The 22,303-nt window shown below is 34.1% G+C and overlaps 2 protein-coding genes across 2 annotated transcripts in view; one reads left to right on the top strand and one right to left on the bottom strand.

Annotated features, from left to right (window-relative positions):
* LOC108369080 (dynein heavy chain 12, axonemal-like) overlaps positions 1-22,303 on the top strand; it is a 47,498-nt gene that overhangs the window by 11,067 nt on the left and 14,128 nt on the right. The gene's annotated exons all lie outside the window — the stretch shown is intronic.
* Positions 209-16,811, bottom strand: LOC108369079 (uncharacterized). Its single transcript, XM_017624059.1, has 5 exons — positions 16,550-16,811; positions 16,260-16,500; positions 6,586-7,372; positions 5,235-6,515; positions 209-1,168 (listed from the first exon to the last, which is right to left on the bottom strand). The coding sequence occupies exons 1-5, from the start codon at positions 16,698-16,700 to the stop codon at positions 341-343; spliced, it is 3,288 nt and encodes a 1,095-aa protein (XP_017479548.1). The 5' UTR covers positions 16,701-16,811; the 3' UTR covers positions 209-340.

Here is a 22,303-nt window from a genome sequence, read left to right on the forward strand (position 1 = left end):
GTGTTACAGAAAAATTTATTACAACAGGTTTTGTGAAATAATAAAAGCCACTTAAATAAAAAAAAACACATCGCGAGGACTTATATTCAATACTTGCACTTTTCACAAATATGAGATTCTGATATAAAAACTCACTTTAAACTTAACTGTGACATACGAATTTACTATTAAACAGCAAAGTAAGAATTAACCTCAGTGATAACAGGTACATAAAGTCCCAGATGGGTTCTAACATCGCTAAGTAGGTTTTGTGAAATTTGCAGATAGAGGGTATTGAATATAAGCCCTCGATATGCATATGTTTGTATTACGTAAAAATATATTTAGTTCCATTCAAATGTCACTTATTGTTTTCTGGCGCAACTTCATCGCTAGTTTGCACTGACTTCAGACTTGAGGTTTCACGCCTTCCAACCAGTTCTTCGACCGGTATTGTTGAGTGTGGTTTTACGAATTCCATTTTCTCTTCTTTCTCACTGATACGTACACGTAACGTACCACTTTGTTGGCCATCCCTGGTTATTAAAGATGATTTTTTCATGCTGTCACTTCTTGAATGCGATACCTCTCGAGACGTTAGTTCTTGTTGCCCTCTTTGCGGCAGTGTTTCTGGTCCATTTGTAGATTCGGTATCAGTATCGTCAACGTTTTGATGCGAGTCGGTTTCTAGTTCTTGCGTCATATTGTACGTCTTTGAAGTTAATTGTTGTTTACTTCCGATATCTTTCTCTACACGTTCCTTTTCTGATAGCTCGGCAGATGTTTCATTGGATGTTTGGGTGATAAGTTCAAGGGGCGCAGATTTTTTGTAAATTTCGGCGATTTCATTCTCTGTTATAAAATATGGCTCTCTGGTGACGGTTTCTACGATTTCCGACATTTTGCGGGGGCCTTTGGTTGTATCTTCAAATGTTGATATTTTGTTAATAATTTCTTCTATGATTAGTCCTAATCCGCAGGCATCGCTTGAATCACTTTGAACGCTTCTAGTGGTACTAAACAAATCTTCCACTTCCAAGCTTTCACTCTCTTCTCCAGAACTCAAGAAATTTAAAAGCTCTTTGTGGATTAGCTTCAAAAATTTTGCTGACGATTTGTCCTTCACTTCTGTCTTATCTTTTATATAGCCTTTATCAGTATCGGTATCTTCGGAAGATTCCAAAACAAACTGAGGAATTGGCAAATATTAGTAGATTTTCTTATTTAAAATTAATGTGAGCGGCAAAACAACAACTGCGGAATTTGTTCGATTTAGTTGGATAAATGTGTATGGAAAATGTCATATATGTAATACTCCTATATTGGCAGTAAGAGCTAGTACCGTCCGAAAACACTATAGTACAGATATATCAATAAACACGTACGAAAGAAAAGGAACACATACGTTTATAAATAAACATGTCCCAGTGAGAATTAGGAGCACGTAATAATACCTTATTAGCAACTTACTCTTCACCTGGCAGTCATTACCATTTCCCTGCCGATCGTCCCTTACTTTTACAAAGGCATGGCCGCCTTATGTAAGTAGGAATTTAGAATGTACATTTGGTATCAGACATACTTCTGAGCCGCTTTACAAAGTAAGTTACGTGTAATGCAGAGCAGTCGCTCGGAGTAGTTCGGTGCTTGGAAATAACTTCGGCTGCACGTTATTTTGCAACTGACAACGTAATGTGTCTTCGGAGGTGTTCATTTTGCCCTTTACTAGTAGATGACATTGGCCATGATGACAATTTTGGTACTAAAAACTGAAAGAAAACATGGCTTACCTCGCAAGGTGCTTACCTATTTTCCCAGTGGGGTACACAACACATATACAAAAACGGCACTCAAGTACACAATACTTTGACAAAAACAGTACTAGACTGTCTCGCTCTGATTTCGGAATGCTTACACATTGAGAAGTTAGCTTACTGCCAATATAGAAGTATTACATATATGGAAAATGTAAAACGAAAAATTTGTTGAAGGCGGATGAAAGGAGTTTGTCCATTTTCAGTACTATATGTAAATTTTGTGGGAAATACCTAAAAAATAATTCCTGAAAATTTGGGCCCTTAATATTAGTAGTAAGGCGTGCAACGATTTAAAATACACGTAAACTTTGACCATTTTCTTCAAAATTCTACTTATTTTTTGTTATAATGATGGTTAATGATGGGGTTTCTTCAGAATTTAATGTTTTACAAAAATGTCTAGTGCGACTTAACCCCAACTCCCACCAGCGAGGTAGTACAGGTCACAAAACCCAATTTTTTTCATGAAATTCTCGTTTTTTCTACCCCTATCTCGTAAATAGCAAGAGCCCCAAAAAATGTAAATATGTTAGTTAAATGTGAATAAATGAATATTATAAATGACAATTTAGCTTGATAATGTATGAAAACTCCACACTACTCAACTTCAAAACAAAATATCTCAAGAAATATCGATTTTAAAGATCTGATGTTCTAAAATTTTTTGTAGGAAATTGAATGTCCTACACGTTTTTCATTAAATTTTTTTCTGTAGCTCTTGTTACTTACGATATAGGGGACAAAAAACCGGGAATTTCATGAAAAAATTGGGTTTAGTGACCCGTACTACCTCGCTGGGGGGAGTTAGGGTTAAGCTATTGCGACACTTTTGTAGAGAATTCAATTCTGAAGACACCCCATCATTAGGGAATCCAATCCCGCAAACGCGGGATCCCGCGCCACTTTTTCGGGATGAGAAATTAGGAATTACACATGCGGGATCCGCGGGATTTGCGGGACTGCAGAAAACAATTAAAAAGACGAAATGCGAGTTGTGAACGTGCTCGCCAAAATGTTCGTCGTGAATGGCTTTATTATATATACATCATTTTATAACCCAGTAGATAATTTTAAAAGCCCTTCCTAAATTGATGAACTCGATCCCGAAAGCTGGCGAGATTGCGATTTTTATGCGGTATTGCATTCCATAAATTGCCGCTGAGTGTAGAATTTTTAAGAAAAAAAATCAAAGTTTACGTGTATTTTAAATGAGAAACCTTTGCACGTATCTTAATATTAATATTAAGGACTCAAATTTTCATCGAATTTATTTCTAAGGTATTTCCCACAAAATTTCGAGCTGGGAGTGAAGAAAACGAATAGTCACCAAAAAAGCACCCTAGTATGTACGTTAGACTGCATCACTCCCCATACAAAAGAAAAAATCGGTACTGTTTTTCCACTGGAATTATAAAATCTATTATATTTTAAGACTTCGGAAAAATATTAAGATTTACGTGAGCTGGACCTATTTGAAAATACCTCCACAAATTTAGTTTTTTTATTAATAAAAACAGTTCTTTTAAGTACTTTTTGAAAAGAAATCACCTCAAACAGTTTCAGCTTAAAAAATTTGCATAAAAATATTTAATAAAAATTTTCTACGGAATCATAATAATGAGATTTTTGATGCAGTTTTCGAACTTTTTTCAAAGACTGGTTTAAGAAAAACTTGAATAACTCAGTCAAAACCTTACCAATTTAGACTTATGAGTTATCATTGGTAAGGTATTTTCTCACCCCTCTAATTTCTTTGCGAATAAGCTCATTCAAAGTATGAAAGAGGAAGGTTAGATAAACGAGTGTCATTCCATGATGAATTAAGATGTGTTGGTATTTGATAAAGAAAAAATTGGGACGTGAATGAGTTTGTTTGCTAAGAAATAAAAAGGGTGAGAAAATACCTGTCCACTGATACCTCATAAGTCTATATCTGTAAAGTTTTGGAGCAGTTATTCAAGTTTTTTTTTAACAAACCTTTGAAAAAACAGCATCAAAAATCTCATTATCATGATTCCGTTGATTAAAATTTTTAATATTTTTATTTAGATATTTTAAGCTTAAACCGTTTTGTCATCTGAGGGGATTTTTTCCAAAAACTTCTTTAAGAAACTATTTTTATTCATAAAAAACTCAAACATTTCAAATCGGTCCAGCTCACGTAAATCTTAATAGTTTTCGTAAATATTTTGGTAGAAGTCTTATATTATAATAGATTTTGTAATCCCGCCGGAAAAAAATGCAACTTGTTTTTTTTTGGTGCTGCAGTCTAATGTACGTTTATTAGACTGATTCAAAAAAATCGGCAAACTTTATTTTTTAATAGCCCTCTCCTAAATAACTCCGGGGGATGTTCAATACCTCCGGGGGATGCCTGTTAAAAGCGCAAACGTTAATATTAAATTTAAAAGAACGCGCATCGCGGATTTCTATTTTCCGTATAAATTACTTTAAAAAAAATTGTTTTTAACTTTGGAACTGGTTTTCCCTGCTATGAGTCATCGAACTATATATTTTTGTAGAGCGTTTAATTTCCTACAAAAATATGTACCACATTTTTTAGTTAGATGATTCATAGCCGAGAAAACAAATTCCAAAGTTAAAAAGAATTTTTTTTCTAAGTATTTTATATGGAAAATAGAAATCCGCGATGTGCGACCTTTTGAACTTAATATTAACGTTTGCGTTTTTAACAGGCATCTTTTGACATCCGTCCGAAGGTATTGAAAAAGGGGCTATTAAAAAAAGTAAGTAGATTTTTTTGAATCAGTCTAGCGCATGATACAATAATATTTAGAAGGTAGTTTCACTTCTTCTTCTTATCCGCCATGTTAGCTATCTTACAGAAAACGTCTTTCGTATTTTTTGTAGTACATACATAAGTATAAAATTTTCTAATATTTTTTAATAATTTTCTTCATAAACAATTATGAAAAAATTAACTGCTGCTTCCGTGGATATTGCAACACACGCAATAGATGTAAGAATACAGCCGCCTACTTAAATAGTAGGGCTCGCTTAAATATGTACATGAAGATGTATGGAGGTGCGCACACTACACCAACTTAATCACGGGGCCGATTAAATCCGTGATGTGCGATGGATCTAAAATATCTTAAACGAGAAATATTGCCGTCACATTATTGTTTTTATGATTTTTATTCATGTGATTAGCAGTGGCAAGAATGTATATTTTAATTACGTATATGTATATTAAAAATGAAATGATCAGTTCTTTACATGTTCTGTTAAAAATATCTAAAATAACATGCGAAAATCCCCAAGATCTCAATCGTGGCAGTGGCCACATTGCATGTTTTTCTCAGACACGGTTTATGTCAAAAAATTTGAAGTGAAACTACCTTCTAAAAATTATTGTTTTATGGTCTAGCATATATACATACGTATATATGTATGTATAATAAAAATATTACTTACCGCTTCGGGCATAAGCTGACGGTACGATCCTGAGCTTTCAGTACTCTTATGTTTCAGTGGCAGCTCTTCGCGAATCCAAGGAAAATCTGATTGCACGATGTGTATAATGCTTTCTGATTCATCAGTAGAAAAACTATCGAAACTATGGGGTTTTGATGGGGAAAATAAATTTAAATACGAGGGAGATAATCGCAATCTACAAAAACGTTCAATGCTTCCACTTTCGAAGTCTGAACCACTACTCATAGCTAGATTAATGGCACCGTCAATCAAATCTTTCACCGTTTCTTTGGCTAAACGTTCCACTGGTGTTTTCCAACGCCGTCCAGGCACGGCTTGTCTTATTAGCTTTCGTATCAAAGCTCTAATCTCGCGTTCGCTTTCGGGACATTCGCATGCAAGACAGGAGCAGGTCGAATTCTCCTCCGAACTGAAGTAGTAAAGGTCGAGATCGAAAAGACGATCGACAAGTTCGTTTGCCGCATACGACCCTATGTCGTAAGGTTCTAGTTTTTCGAATACATCTATAAAAAGCATCTCAATGACATACTTCACTGATTGCTTGGTCTCGACTGCTTTTAGAATATCATCTACATTATTAAATATTATCGTCTTGAGGTTATGACGCAAGGAGTAATAATTTAATGGGTTTTGTATGGCATAAAATGAATCTAGCCAACGTTGTATGTCCGCATCAATAACTCTTGCCATATCCAATACTTCAACCTCTGCCTTTTCATGAGAAATATTCGGAATGTCTTTTTCCAAAATCATGTTAAGATAACTGCGACAAGAGTCGTAGGAATCAATATATATTTGTTCATAGATTTGACGCATTTCATTTTCCTTTTGTCGTAGTCCAGCTTCGGCAGCCTCGCGGAGCCAACGTTCCTTTTGGGCGAGCATAGTGATGTAGTGCAGAAGGCGTTGTTCTTGTAGCCGACCCATTTCCTCGGACAGGAAACGCATAAGCCATCCAATGGTGTAGCCTTCATATTCTTGAATCATGGCCTCGAGGTCCTCGTTATACAGTTCTTCCATAAGATATTGTGCTCGCTGCTTCTTTGCTTCTATCGATTGGCGGAATTCCGTGTCGTCCGTACGTTGGAGCTCTTCTTCGTTTACTTTATCTTTAGTTACATCTTCAATGTCATTAGATTCCTCGACAATATTTTCATTTGCTTTTATGGGTTTTTTTACTTCATCCTTTACCTTTTGTTTAATCTTTTGTATAAGACACTTCGGTACTACTTTCTGCTTAACTGCTTGTTTGCGTAAACTCTAAAATTTAAAGAAATTAGTTAGCTAGACTTTGTGGAATTTGGAATACCTTGTGTCCCCTCTTACTCACCGTAAGTGTTTCATACATCTTTTGCAGATTTTCATCCGAGCAAAAGTTTTGTTCGATTTCCAAAAAGCGCTGCTTGGGCTTCGCCCATTCTTTAAGTTTGGTGAACGAGCACACTAGCTTGCTAAATTTGACGGCGCGTTTCTCTAAATCATCCATACGTGCTTCGAACTCCTCGCGTCCGCCCACAAAGTGCCTGCGTGATGGATTGACGCCATAACGCAATTCCGGTCCATAGAACTCTGAGGTGGGAGTTCCAAGTTGGCTGAGTATGTTTTCTCTCCTCCAGCATTTTGGCACACGACGACGTTTGATTTCCAGTTGACGCATTTCTCTCTCATACTTCAATTGGTTCTTATACAATGAAGCATCGCGCCTTGCGAGTATTTGATCGTAACTACGTTCAATGCGTGTTTTAGAGGTCTCTTGAATTTTCTGTTCGCGTTTATTGAACATACCAATGAGAATTTCCAATCGCAACATCTGGCATTCTTGTAAGTACTCCTCGCGCTCGATCCAATGTTCCCATTCGAAAGCCTGTAATACAACGCCGTGCTCGGATTGTTTGGCTTTTACCTTCACTTCGTCTATTTGCTGTCTAAAGTTCTCTTTTAATGCTCTTGCAAAAGCCCATCTTTTGCGCGCACGTTCCAGTACTTCGACTTGATATAAGCCGGGAGGACCATCACCGGGCAAGATAGTTGGCAATTTGGAAAGCTCTATTTGTTCCAACTCATTATCTTTATTCGACACCTCAGGAAGAAACGGTAATGTTTGGGTGGAGGACTCACTTGGTACCAGAAAATGTCGCACATCATTGCCCAGAAATAGTCAACCAAAACCGAAAAAATAGTCATTTAATTCAAATTCTCAAATTTTTCTGTCAAGAATGGTCTATCTAATACAATATATATAACGTCGTTTAAAGTACAAAACCGCGTATCGTCATTCTGCAAAACCGCGTAACTGACATTGGCTGCCAAAAATTGGATTTGCTTACACGAACTCTTGGCTTAATCCTTAACCATTCGTCCTGAAATATACCAGCCAGAAATGCGATTGCTTTATAAAAACGATAACCATTTTGAAATATGAGTTCTTTTACTCTCTAGAAAATAATTTATGCAACCTCACATATGCGGTTTTGCATTATCTTGATACGCGGTGTTGCATTTTGGTGATACGCGGTTTTGTACTTTAAACGACGATAAGTATGTACATATGTATTTTAATTTCATATTTATTTGAGAAATGCGAATTTGCTGATCTAACTTATTGAAACCAAGCTCTAAATGGCCTTGGTGTTAAGCAGTATATCGTCACCTGAAATGCAAAAAAGACGTAACAACATCGCAACTGGAATAGAAATAGTCGTGACTAATATTATTATTTTTTTTATAAAATGATGAGGGGGTTGTAATTCGATGAAATCCATCATATAAATCAGGGACGGTAATCATTATGAGTAAAATAATTTAAATCAGCATTTAATCATTACATATGTTATGATTTTTATTTTCTCGCTCAAAAATAATAATGAATATTGCTTTAAATTTTTTCGCTAAACGGAAATGAATATTACTTGATTTTTATTTTTTCGATCACAAATAATGATTATTTTATGCATTTTATTTTTTCGGTCAGAGATAATAATTATTATTGCGTTTTATTTCTCCACTTCAATATAATGATTATTTATAAAATTGAAAAGGCCATACAGACGCAACTTACTGAAATTTCGACCTGAAAATTTTGGGACTTATTCCTTTTATTAGGGTGTCACTACCTCTGAAAAGGATACGATAGAAATCACGCTGGTATAGCTTTTGAGGTTTTTGAATGATCATTATTAAGTGAAAAAATTAAACTCAATAATAATTATTACCTATCTTTGAATGAAAAAATAAAAATCATAAAGTAATCATTATTATTGATCGAAAAAAATCAATTAATAATAATTCCCTTTGGTTAAACTCGAAAAATAAAAGTCTTTGTAAATTGGTGTAGGACGTATTAACACAAATACGTGAGTATAGTTAAAATTGTTTTACGACGATTACAACTTCTTGATTTTTTTGGTTAACATTTATAAAATAATGATTATTTTCCGTCCCTGATATAAATCAAAAAGTGAATTTTGAATTTTTTATTAGTTATTAGTTATGACTTTTTGCATTTCAGTGATGATGTTGTTTCGTCTTTTTGCATTTCAGGTGACGATATGTATATTATTTTCTCTTCAAAGCTTTCTTGTAGATTGTGTTCCCCATGCATGAAAGATAGATGATCATCCCAAAATTACGAGTACCGTTAGAATACAAATTTCGAGGGAAATAACACCGGCCATAGTGGGAGAAATGAAGAAAAAGCTGGCCAATATTACAAAAATCAAAGTTGTCCGACTGTTTCAAAACATGGTAATTTGTCAAGAGTAAGGTCCATTGCGTAGTGGATGAAAAGGATAAGGCACAAATCTTATTCACTATAGCAGTGTGAATTTGCTATTCTTACTAAAGTTTTATGCTTCTTTTCTCATTGGCTCTAAAATTTTGCTTCGGAAATTTGATTTTAAAATAATGGTTAAAGCACTCAATTATTTTTTGCGGCATAGAGAGCGTTTCTAACGGTATCTTAAATAATCTAAGTAATAACCTTCAAATTTTTGACACAAGTAAATATATCTAAAAATTAATTGTACTTATAAAATATATAAGAATATCTTTTTATTTGATTTTTGAAAAATTTGTGATCTCGGGAGATCGGGCTATTCTGCACTTTGAAGATAATAGCAATAATAACGTACTTCAAGAATTCAAAAAGAAAGTAACCAGATTCGTCCAAGTTCTGTTGAAATTCACGATTGAATAGTGCGATGAAATAATAATAGTGCTCATGGAAAGCTTACTCAGCCAAACACCGATTTTGGTGCGGCAAATGTTAAAGCTGATTTTGATACACTTTATTGTGCTGAGTACGAATCCGTAGGTATAAAGTTTGACATTTGGGTCAAGATGCAGGGATAGTATTTTCAGAGACAGTATCCGAGATAGATTTATTTTAAGCCTAAGTGGAAGGTTTTATCTTTGCTAGAGTTTCTCAAATATTGCAAATAACACGATTTTTTGACACGTTGACCTCGTTTTCTCAAAATGTGGACCAGATGGAAACATTATAGTACTTACGGATTCGTAATAACCACAAAAAGTCTATCAAAACAGCACTAACATTTATTGAACAATAAAAAAATATTGGGAAAAAAAGAAGTTGTTCAAATCAGTTTTTTTTTGTTCTATAAATGACTATAAGTGACCTTTGGGTCAAGATGCAGGGATGGTATTTTCAGAGACAGCAGTCGATAGTTCTAGCTTTAATTTCAGCCTTAGTGGAAGGTACTAACACATTTTGTTTTTTTTTTGCAAGAGCTTCCTAAACATAACACTTGTGAGTTTTTAAAAAATACTATTATATGGAAATTGGCGCATTTGCGGGCGGATTTTGTTTATATTAACACCTCATACTAATATTCATATTATATATGAAGCCTCTGGGTTAATTTTTAATATACACATATGACCAGCGTTTTCGTGATTTCTCCCACTGTGCGCCATTAATTTAATAATAAAAATAATAATAATAATAGATTGGCGCTTACACATACGTTAGTGTTTGGCCGAGCCATTAATTTACTTAAATTAAAATTTCACCTATTTTCTTACATCACAACGTAACGTCCGCAGCATCAGAATTTGCTCATATACATTAAGTTGCCCAAAGGATTTTTTTATTTGAAATTTCAAGACCCTCCCCCCTAATTTTGCTCCTTTTTATGAAAAATATTATGGCCTATTTTTATTGATTTTTTAAAAATCATTTAGAAGTCGCGACTTGTCATTTTAGGCCAGAAAACACTGTTTTGTAGATCTATCAGTTTTTTAATGACTACACAGGTTTACAAAAAAAAAAGTGTATGCATCTTAAACCAAAGCTATATATCCCTAAGTTATTCGACATGCTGGATGCGAATCCGAGGTCCGTTAGCCTCCATCACGTCAGGTTCGTAGCCATTTGAAGGTCAAGTAGGAAAAAATTCATTGAATAAACCTGAAAATTCAATAAAATTCATCGGAATTTGACCTTGGGTTGACCTTGGCATGACCTCCAGATGATTTTGAGGAATCAAGGGACCTCCAAACTCCGTTTCAGTGACAACAAAAACAATTTTTAATTTTTTTAATTTTTATTGAATAAATTTTATGTCCTATTTGACCTTCAAATGACCTCCCTCGGAGCTGACATTATTGAGGTTAACGGACCTCGGATTCGGGTTCAGCGAATGTAAAACCTTATGTATTATGTATTTTCTGGTTTATTCAATGAATTTTTCCCTACTTGACCTTCAACTGACCACGAACCTGACGTGGTGGAGACTAACGGGCTTCGGATTCGCATTCAGCGTGTCGAATAACATAGGGATACATATATCGGTTAGGTTTAATATGCATAAGCTTTTTTTTTTGTAAACCTGTGCTATTTTTGTGAAAAGAGGATTTATAGACCTTTAAAATGATGTATAATAATCTATTGTCAGACTTGGATTGTTGGGATTTTTCTTCGGGCGAGTTCTTTTGACCATCACTAGTTTCGACAATTTCAAGATACGTAGTACTATCTAAAATTAAATCTATTTTCAAATAAACTGAGATACCCATTATTTGCAATCGCATACAAATTGTCGAAGTTAGGCAACTTTACTTAAACACGGCTTTGAATTTATACGTGTGTATGTACCGGACTTTCAGATATTTTGAGCAGTCTGGCTAAGGCATTCATCAATATTTTTTTAAAATTTATATATACAATCGCTCTTTAGCGAAAAGGTGGTTTTTCAAATCATCAATATCATATATGCGTATCTCAAAAACTACTTAACCCTTTCGGTACATCTTTTTAGATTCGGGCTTTAAAAATAAATTTTTTTTATTAAATGATCGTTAATACATAATATAATAACATTCAATTTAATTTTTTTCCAAAATGCGATTCTAAAGTGTTTTTTGGAATGATGCCATATGGCATCATTTGTACTAACTGGTGTAAAAAATATGCAAAGAATTTTTAATATGGTATTTTATTTTATTCAAATCAAATTAAATAACACCACAAAAATTTAATAAAATAAGTTGGAACATGCATAGATTAATTAATTCATTTAAAAAATTTACGAGTTGCAGTTTCCCCGTACAAATATGTCGTTATTTGCTGGTGCGGATTTCAGCTCCTTCAAATATTATTGATGCCATATGGCATCATACACATTTAAAAATATACCACGCGTTTATTAGCACTTTTTTAAATCAAATTACAAGTTCTAACAATATTTGACACTATTTTGGAGACTATTATATATATATACTATAATTATTTATTTTTAATTTATTGGGTTATTTGGTAAAATATAGTATTTTAATGTAGGTAATGTAATCTACTAAGGATAAAAATAACAATACCGTATTAAAATATAGTTTATAAAACTTCCCATTACAGCGTCGCATATAAAAATATAACTGGGTGGAGCGCGTGTATTTAATAAATACAATCTAAAATTTTGTAACTTGTTATTTATAAAAGATTTATTTTTTTTATTGCCGGTTGGATGCTTGTAGGTCATATAGATCGACCTTTGAGAGGTCACTCATCGGTGAAACGTGTTAGACGTCTTGTTAGTTTAACCTGTTTTAACAAGTTGGCCCAAATCCGCCACTGCGCTGAATGCGGACAAAATTCTTAAAGGCTGTGTCAATAGGCCAAATAAAGCGGTTTGTCCTTTCATTGAATTTCTTGAGGACCATACTCTATTGCAAAATACATATCTGGAGACTTTAATTCTGACTTATAATAATAAGTTAGTGTTTAGCCGAGCATCTCCTTCGATTTGTGGTGTGCGCCTTGATGTGGTCACACTAAAGGGAAGGACATACAGTTTTGCGCCGGACGGCTGTTTTTCATGACAGAATACAGTTGGAGGTTTGCTATTGCCTGCCAAGAGGCGACCGCTATTAGAAAAAAACTTTTTTTTTGTTTTGGTCGGAAGCTGGGGTCGAACCCAGGACCTGCGGAATGGTAGCGCGCACTGCAAACCGCTACACCCCAGCGGCCGCCTTACTTACTTCGCGATAATAACTTTACACTAGATACCCTACACATTTAACTTAAACATCTAGTACGCTTATCGATATTTAACTTGTTATTGATTACTCTGACATCCTTCTCTACCAATTATATGCGCCTAGTTTATCAAAACACGACTTAGTGTTCCTTATTTACGATTTCGAAATCTTAGTCGTAACTCGCATTTATATCGTGATTTGAATCATATAACAATGCATTTGAGATGTAGGTCAAAGCTACTGACGGGGGCTTAGTACGCAATTTGACATCAATGGGTGATCAAGTAAACTTTTAATAATGCCTTATTAACCTACTTTCTAATAGCTTGTATGGATGTCCCTCTTGTCCAAACGCCTAAAACACAATAGCAGGTTCAATAACAGGTTTAACCGTGATTACTTATAAATCAACGTAACTCAGCATATAAGAAATGGAAGCTTTCAGAACAGATATTTTATACACAGCCTATTTCAGCCTATTTTCATGTTGTACTCGACCACAGCTAGAACTTACACTCGGTTTTCGTCGGGTGTATTTCGTGACTTTTTTTGTAGCACCGTGTAATCTTTTAAAAGTAAAGTGTCTACAAACGAACCGCAGTACCAGAAACACTGCTAACACTCTACCCGGTCAACTAGATCGTCACAGCTGGTTTACTCGTATTCGAATGCTTCAATATCCCAGCAGTAATTCTTTGTCAATACTATTCGCCTTTGGAATAGTCTTCCATCCGCATTGAGACGTATTAAAAGTACTTTGCGTATAATATAATACCTATACCCTTTCAATCTTTATTTTTGCTATCAAAAATAATGTACATCTAAGAGGCAAACTTTTTCAGTATATTGAACTTCTAATTATGTAATTGCAAATGTGTCACCACTAAAATAGATCCAGCACTTGCACTCAATGCCCTCTATCTGGCATTGTCTTAGGAGGATTTTTATATCAGAATCTCATTTTTGTGAAAAGTGCAGATAGAGGGTATGGAATATCAGTCCTCGATATAGCCAATCAATGTTGTGTTGAAACTTATAAATAAACTAGTAAAGAAGTATAAGTTCGGACGAAACCGAACTATATATACACTCAGAGAAGGAATCAAGTTTTTTGTACTCTATCTTAGCATTTAAATCGGATTAAGATTGAAGATACTAAAATAGAGAACACAAATCTTATATTAAGAATGATATTTTTGAGTTCCAATTAATGGAACTAAGATCATGCAAACTTAAAAAATTAATTATATCATTAATTTTTTCACGCGTCTTTTTGTGAAAATATTGTTCATATACATACATCTAACATTCTAGGTCGAAATATGAAAGGTTGTGATAACTAACCCAACCTTTTTCTTTATAATGTTTCTTAAAATAAAATACTCGTACTCATAACAGAGAAGCCTCAAATTTGATTTGAGTACGAAATTCTTATTACAAGAATGCAGTTTCATATACTTAAATCCAGCTAGTTTGTTCTTATTTTTAGGCCGACATTTTTCCCTCAGTGTCCCCGGCGCAGGTATCAAATATCGTCGCTTCAATTTTCTCTAAACTACCTTTGCATGATAAGCAGGGATGTTTTCACTGATTTCAAACGTTTTCAATGATCCGCTAAGTCAGACTTAATAATATAATTAAACCAAGTTTGGTAGACATCGATAAAGTGGTTACTGAGATTGTAGTCATATTGTGGGCGGTGACACCTTCAATTCCTAAAAGTCTATTGTTGAGAGATTGTTGTAAGTATTAACTTAGAGTAAATTAGAATCCTCAGTTGTTGAAATATCGGAGTTTTAATTTTTCTGAAATTTACAGTTACACGGGAAGCGGGTGTAATTTTAGTCCGATTTAAATAATTTTCAAAGAATTGCTTTTCCGTACCAAGGTTATTACGTGCACTGAGTTTGGTCGAAATTGATAAATCGGTAACCGAGATACACATTTGTGGTCGTGAGTGGGCGGCGCCGCGCCCATTATTCAAAAATCTAAAATAATATAATCTTCTGTTAACTTGTTATTGCCACAATCGACTTTGAGTTTATTAGCTTCAGTAGTTATTGATTTATCGCAGCTTTCGTGTTTCTGTAAATGACCGTTATATGAGAGGTGGACCCAATTTTAAAGATTTTCTACTCAGTTTAAGTTGTGCAAAGCTCGTACCAAGTTTTGTAAGGACTACCGAGATACAGCCTCCCATCATAAGTGGGCGGGGTCCCGCTCATTGTCCAAAAAGTTCATAATAGTATTATTTTGTACTAAAATTATACTTCGCATACTAATTTACAACAATTTGGACGTAATATTTAATAAAATATCGCAGTTTTTGCATTTTTCGAAAATACAGTCCGATTTCGCCCATTTTCAATACCAACCTACCTTGGATAAAGGGCAATCCAAGTACCAAATTTCATTGAGACGGACGAGCAGATAGACATGGCCTAATCGACTCCTCTTTTCATTCTGATCCTTTATGTATACATTTGTCTAATTATAGCTATCTCGATTCGTTTTGGCTGTTACAAACAACCGTTATGCGGACAAAGTTATAATACCCTTGTGCACAAGTGCGCTCGGGTATAAAAAACCCATGGTATTGCCCGCGAAGCAATGATGTTGATTTAACCTTCGGCCCTAAGCCGCATAAAATAATTTTTCATCGGCTTGATGACAAACAGATTTAATGCTGTTAAATTTTTGTAGTTTTATTGACGCCAAAAAATAGTGTCCCGAGATTTCGAAAGTATCGAGTACTTTGGTGTCGATACTTTTAAGGATCGGGTATTTTGCAGAGTACTTAGTACAAGCTGACAAAACTTTATTCAAATTAATCCTTCATCTCTTTCGGTTATTTATATAATGATTTGGCTCCAAAAATCCCACCCGTTGGGAAAAGAATAGTCCAAACTTAAGGAAGTCAACCTTCCCCTCTATGACGCCTGGGGATCTATTTGGAAATGGGATAAAATTAGAATTTTAACAGAAAATGTAAACGCGGTTTATGCCAACCACAGGATTTTTGCGCAGAATACCTTTCTGCTTTGGTGGAAGTGCATATTTCACACCGATTTTTAATAATCAGTGTTCGAAAATTTGAAATCTTAATTTTAAACTAAAGCTTAATCCTTTGATGAAATGTCAGGTCGTTAATATGGCGACGAAAAAGTGACAATGGAACTACCTTTTGTTTATCATACTTTTAAGTATATATCTATTCGACACTTAATAGTGAGTACTTTGAATCGATCCTGAGTACAAGTATCATATTGATGATTGTAACAGACTATTTTTAAGTACTGAGTACTTGAGTTTTTTTTTAATTTCAGAGTACTTTAGAGTTCTTTTGTGAGTACTGAGCAGTTTGGAGTACTCAGTATGGATACTTTTAAAAATCGGGTACCGTCGATACTTTTTAGAGTTTTGAGTACTTTTCGTATGGATACTGCCCAGCACTATCCCGAAGATACTTGCATAGCTCTGTACACAACATATGCAAAAACAACAACTTACCGATATAAAGATTGTGTTCCGCGCGTCTTAGACTTTTTACGCTTAGCCTCTTGGAAAAACTGGCAATAAGTGTAGTGATGTACCGGACTCTCTTCTTTGATTGCGTTGTGATTTAGCTTCATTTCAACCACATTTACCTTTGTGTTGGGTTTAAAGTGATGTAGACCCGGAGGGTTTGATTTACATGCGCTAGGTGTCATTACGACGTTCGTCACACGTCGTTCGGCAGTATTGTTCGCACCTTCGTTAAAAATTGAGATTTTGTATTCTTATAACTTTATAGTATTTACCTGCTTTCAAACGCGGTGATGTGGGATTTAAGTGACCTTCTAGCGAGTCTCTCGAACCCGAATCTAGAGAATTGCGGTGAAGAGTTGTGGGCAAATAACTCAACTCCTTGCGGTAGGGAAAGCGATCCAGTTCAGGTTCTTTTGAGAACATGATTCCATGTCTTGGATACAGCTTGCAATTTGTTACTGATCTCTGAAAGTCGTTTTTACTAGTTGCGAGGTAATCAGAGTCGAATACTCCATCAGATTGATTGCGCGTACCTTTCCGATGGTCAGCGTAAGACATTGTTGTGCAGGGAATAAATATTTGCTTTTTCGTTGCTATAAAATTTATAAAACCATATACATAAGTAAGTAATGTCAGACACAATATCAAAAAGTGGTGATGCCAAGGCATATCAAACAGGTAGTAGCATTAGAGTAAAAACAACATTTGTGGGTATTTTTGAAGTGAAACTTCTTTAGCGGCGGTTGTTTGGTTGGTTGGGAGTAAATTGGCAAATTCAACGGAAATTGCACACGGAAATGATGCAACGGAAATATTGCCATGGAAATGGTGCACCGGAAATGGTTGGGGCTGAAACAAGTACTTCTTGTGTGTATGCATATGGTATTAATTTAACAAAAATTTGCTAATAAAAGGTTAAAGAATAACACTTAGCAAAAGACCAATACAAGAATGAAAGTAAAAATGACTACGCACATGGATAAAGGCAAAGGTAAAAATAAAAACAAAAACAAAGATGTGTAAAGATAAAGGCAAAAATGAAGACCAAGATAAATTGAAACACTTTACTTATATAGAATATGTAGATGAAGAAAATGATAAACATAAAAGTAAAGACAAAGAGGAGGATGAGGATACCGATAAAAATAAAGATGAAGATAGGGGAAGAAAGATTAAAATAAAGGTAATTAAAGAGGAAAGGATATAGGGAGGGACACAGAGACTTAATCTAGCAAGTATTTTGAGATTTTCGGTATTCTGGGGACTTATGGATAAAATAATCGATACTTTTATCGGTTTTGTTATCGTTTTTTTAATCGAAATTTTTATCAATTTTGCTATCGATATTTTCGGAAGTAATCGATATAATGTCGATTTTGTTATCAATATTTATCGATTTTGTTATCAGTATTTATTGTTATTGATATTTATCAATATTGTTGTGAATAATTTTATTGATTTTGTTATCGATATATTTATCGATTTTGTTATTGATTTTGCTATCGATATTTATCGATTTTGTTATAGATATTTATCGATTTTGTTATCGATATTTACTCATTCTGTTATGGATATTTTTATCGATCTGGTTATGGATATTTTTATCGATTTTGTTATGGATGTTTTTATCGATTTTGTTACCGATATTTTTATCGATTTTATTATCGCTATTTATCGATTTTGTTATGGATATTTTTATCGATTTTGTTAGCGGTATTTTTATCGATTTTGTTATGGATATTTTTATCGATATTTTTATGGATATTTTTATCGACTTTATTATCGATATTTTTATCGATTTTGCTATCGGTATTTTTATCAATATTTATCGATTTTGTTATCGATATTTATCGATTTTGTTATCAATATTTATTGTTATTGATAATTTTATTGATTTTGTTATCGATATTTTTATCGATTTGCCTATGTATATTTTTATCAATATTTTTGTCGATTTTGTCATGGCTATGTTTATCGATATTTTTATCGAGTTTCTAATAGATGTTGCTACCAATTTTATTGTCGTTGTATCGAACTTTTTATCGAATTTGTCATTGATTTTGTTATCCATATTTTTATGGGTTTTTTATCGATATTTTGTTGGATGTTACTATCGATTTTGTTATCGATAGAGTATCAAGATAAAAATGAAGATAAAGGAAAACGGAGTAACATAAATGTTATTAGAACGAACAGTGGTAGAAGTAGGTATCTAGATAGTAAAAAGACAAAAAATATAATATAAGCAAAAGCAGATGTATGTATGTTTGTACATATGTATGTATATATATTAGTTATGAGACAAAATAGACATGTATGTAACGTAAGTTTCACTTCTCCAGTGTGGCCCAGGCGCACTTACTTTTTTTGTTGCTTCTGGTATCGAGAGTGTCAAAAACTGTTCTGATTTCTTCACTTTAATCAAAGCGTGACATGTAAAATACAGAAAATAAAAAATTTAAATTGGGAATAATGAAAATTGTTGCAGCTTGCTTTCTTCCATGCTTTTGAAAGTCCAGTAATCAGCGTTTGTGCTGCTGAGTTATGGTCTGATTATGGCAATTTAACGTAACTTACATGCTCTCACTTAAAAATTCTCTTAAATGGATGTTGCTTATAATTGAACAGCCGAAAGTTAACGTACCTTAATGCCGCGTCGAAATCTGCTTCATTTTGATTTTCTAAGTTCTAAATTCCGTTATTTTGCCATAAGCTCTGATCCAATACTTTTCGTATAAAATCCTGTTAAAATGTCAAGCAGCAAAATTACTCTCTGAAGTGAGAGTAAAAAGTGGGTAACAACCAAAAGTACGGGAACAAAAAAAAGCATTATCTGTAAAAACGTCAACCAGAGATCGCTTGACACTTTTCATGATTTTACCAGAAGAAAAAGTTCGGGTAAAATCTTGCAACTTCATTCTTTACACAACTCTCCAAAAATCGCACTCACTTGAAGGATTTTGGAGGAATTTAGAGTACGGGATCATTTTTCCTGTAACTTCCTCCAAGTTCGTATAAAAACCTGTAAGTTCATGGAGTACTGGATCAGAGCTATAATCAGGCTTTTAGGAGAACGTTTCGAAAAGCTGCTATTCAATTGCTTGTTTTGTATGGAAAAAGGTTTCACATGAAAATAGATTTTAACAATTTTGAATTTTCGTAAGAAGAAATTTAAAATATTTGACATTTTCGAGATGAAATAATCTGAAAAAATCTACTATTACCTTGTTTATACCTACGAAAGAACCGCATTGGGTATGTTCAGAAGGCGCAACAGCTCAGTAACTGTTGCGATTGCACCTTCTGAACGCGTTGTTTTGTATTTCTGATCAACTACAGATACGTGTTAGATGATCGTAATACTTTTCTGATCATTTGAGACAACATGTTGTGTGTTTTGAATTTGACAGATAATATATCAAGCCGTTCAGATGACGCATTACTATCACTGATTTTTTTAGCAACGGTTGCGCTCAACTGCTGCGCCTTCTGAACCTACCCATTAACAAAAAAAAAACAATTTTGACCTGCGTCTTTACAGCACACTCGCTGAAACCGTATAGAAAAGTATACAAAATTTGTTGTTTTATTTCAATATTTATTTAATAATTGATTTGTGCAATTGACTGAAATGGAAACGAACAATAATTCAAATTTATATTAATAATAATTCAAATTTAAAACGAGCTGTATAAAGAAAACCAGCATATTTTCACTTCGCGTCAAATGAGTGATGTGTTTATACCTGTTTTCTAACCGATGAACATAAGGCAAAAGAGACGATTTAGCTGGACAAAAATGGAAAATTGCGATGCTATTTGCCATCTATAAAATTACATATTAAAGTTTGACTAACTAAGCGACAGTATTAGTTATGAAGCAAAGTTTTGCATTATGTTACTAGAGTACATACCCACAACCAGTGTTGCCAGAACTTTTCAGGGCGACCGGCTAGATTGGACAAAAAAAACGGCTAAAATGTTTCAACCAGAATTGAATTTTTTTTAAATACATAAACTACAATTAGAAAGACTAGTAAATCCATTGAATTTTTTTTGGTTAATAAAGATTATTTATACGTAGCTAAGCTGTACACCACTTTATTATACCTTTCATGAGCATGGAATGGTATTATAACTTTGGTCCGATGTTTGTAAGTACCAGAACAAAAAGAGATAGACCCATTAAAATGTATACTTATATGATCAGAACGTCGAGCTGAGTTGATTTAGCCATGTCCGTCTGTCCGTCTGTCCGTCTGTNTTTTGCTTAGTCGGAGGGCAATATTTTGAGAAATGAACAGGTAAAGCTGTGAAAGCAGAAGGTAGTTTAATTTATTGACATTCGTTGTTGTTGCCGACCACTTCACCTTTAAGAAGTTTATGACATTTAACTAAAATCATGCCACCAGATTCAATAGCAGAAAAATTTTTGTTTCTTAAAAAGGTAGAAAAAAAAATTGAAGTTAGTGAAGTTGGATGAAAATACTAAAAGTGTTGCGCGTTTCCAAACTGCCAGAATTCGGTACACCTGAGCAAACGTTCGAATATATAGTTTTTTGCTTTTCCGAGGTAGGGTACGTAGGTTGATAAAACATTGCTGACGCAAAATATCTTTAAACCTCTGAAAGATGTACCATTATCCGTGGAACAGGAAAGAGGTCGAGTTAAAATGATGCCTGCAACTTGTAACAGTACCAATTTTTGGATTCTCGGAATTTTCTGATAAAGATGTGGTGCTGCTAAAAATATATATACAAAAAATATAAGCACGAAACTATGTATTTGTCACAAGAATTATCCACATAAGATGAAAACTACTGCAGTTTTATTTTATAAAATTTAAAAAGTATGTTTGCACCATGTATTGTCTTCCCAGAGAGTTTTGCTCCACATCGAAATTCGTGCTCTTTTATTTTCTAAGTGTAGCGAATAAAACTTCACACTTAAATTTAAGACATTCATAACAAAAATTTTATGCAGAAAATTCCCGCTACGTTCTCCCAAATATATACTGGGACGCAAAATTTAAGCAAGTTTTGCCTATTTTTCTTTAGTTTATTTAATATTTATTATTTTTTATGAATATGTAGCACATTACTTAACAAACAACATATACTACAAACAGATTTCACACTTGGTGTAAAAATTATGAAAATTCTGCAAAATTTCAGCAAAACTTGTAACTTTTTAATCTGCTAAAATGACGCGTCCCAGTTTATGTGTATTTGGGTCACTCGCTTAAAACAAAAAACATTGAAATCGGCTCACTATCTGATTGTTTTTCAATTTTATATAACACAGTCCGACATGAAAATTTTCTCAGAGATAAGACTAGCCATTTCTAATAGATTTTGGAGCACTAAATTTGTAAAAATAAAAACTTGTATATTTGAATTTTAATAAAATAAGGCGAAGAGCAAAATCGGCTAAAAACGGCTAATTTTTTTTTGCAAAACGGCTAACAAATCGGCTGCCGGCTAAATCGAATTTTTTCCGGCTGTTTGCTGTCGCAACCGGCTAAATCTAGCCGGAAAACGGCTAAAATGGCAACGCTGCCCACAACTTGTCGAATGCTTATCGTGCGCATAGGCACCTCAATCAGTCATACGCGGTAGCCCTGTATTAATTTATAGTATGTGAGGATGCAACTTTTTATACCCGAGCGCACTTGTGCACAAGGGTATTATAACTTTGTTCACATAACGGTTGTTTGTAACAGGCAAAACGAATCGAGATAGATATAGACAAATGTATACATAAATGATCAGAATGAANAGAAATCGATTAAGCGGTGACTGTCTGTGTCCGTCCGTCTGTGCACACGATAACTCGAGTAAAAATTAAGATATCTTAACGAAACTTGGTACGTGTACTTCTTTTGGTGGTAGGACGGATGGTATTGAAAATGGGCAAGATCGGACAATAACCATAACCACGCCTACCTCCCATATAACGGTAATTTTCAGAAATACGAAAACTGCGATATTTTAGTAACTACTGAAGATAATTCACTCAAAATTGATA

Source organism: Rhagoletis zephyria, unplaced genomic scaffold (assembly GCF_001687245.7).
Source record: "Rhagoletis zephyria isolate East Lansing unplaced genomic scaffold, Rhagoletis_zephyria_1.1 Rzeph_scaffold_03487, whole genome shotgun sequence".
NCBI lineage: Eukaryota > Metazoa > Arthropoda > Insecta > Diptera > Tephritidae > Rhagoletis > Rhagoletis zephyria.

Bases quoted from the DNA above. Each gene is read 5' to 3' on its own strand.
- LOC108369079 (XM_017624059.1), bottom strand. From the start codon at position 16,700: ATGTTCTCAAAAGAACCTGAACTGGATCGCTTTCCCTACCGCAAGGAG. The intron at 6,516-6,585 runs GTGAGTAAGAGG...TTTAAATTTTAG, and splicing joins AGATGTATGAAACACTTACG to AGTTTACGCAAACAAGCAGT. The intron at 1,169-5,234 runs GTAAGTAATATT...CCAATTCCTCAG, and splicing joins GTCAGCTTATGCCCGAAGCG to TTTGTTTTGGAATCTTCCGA.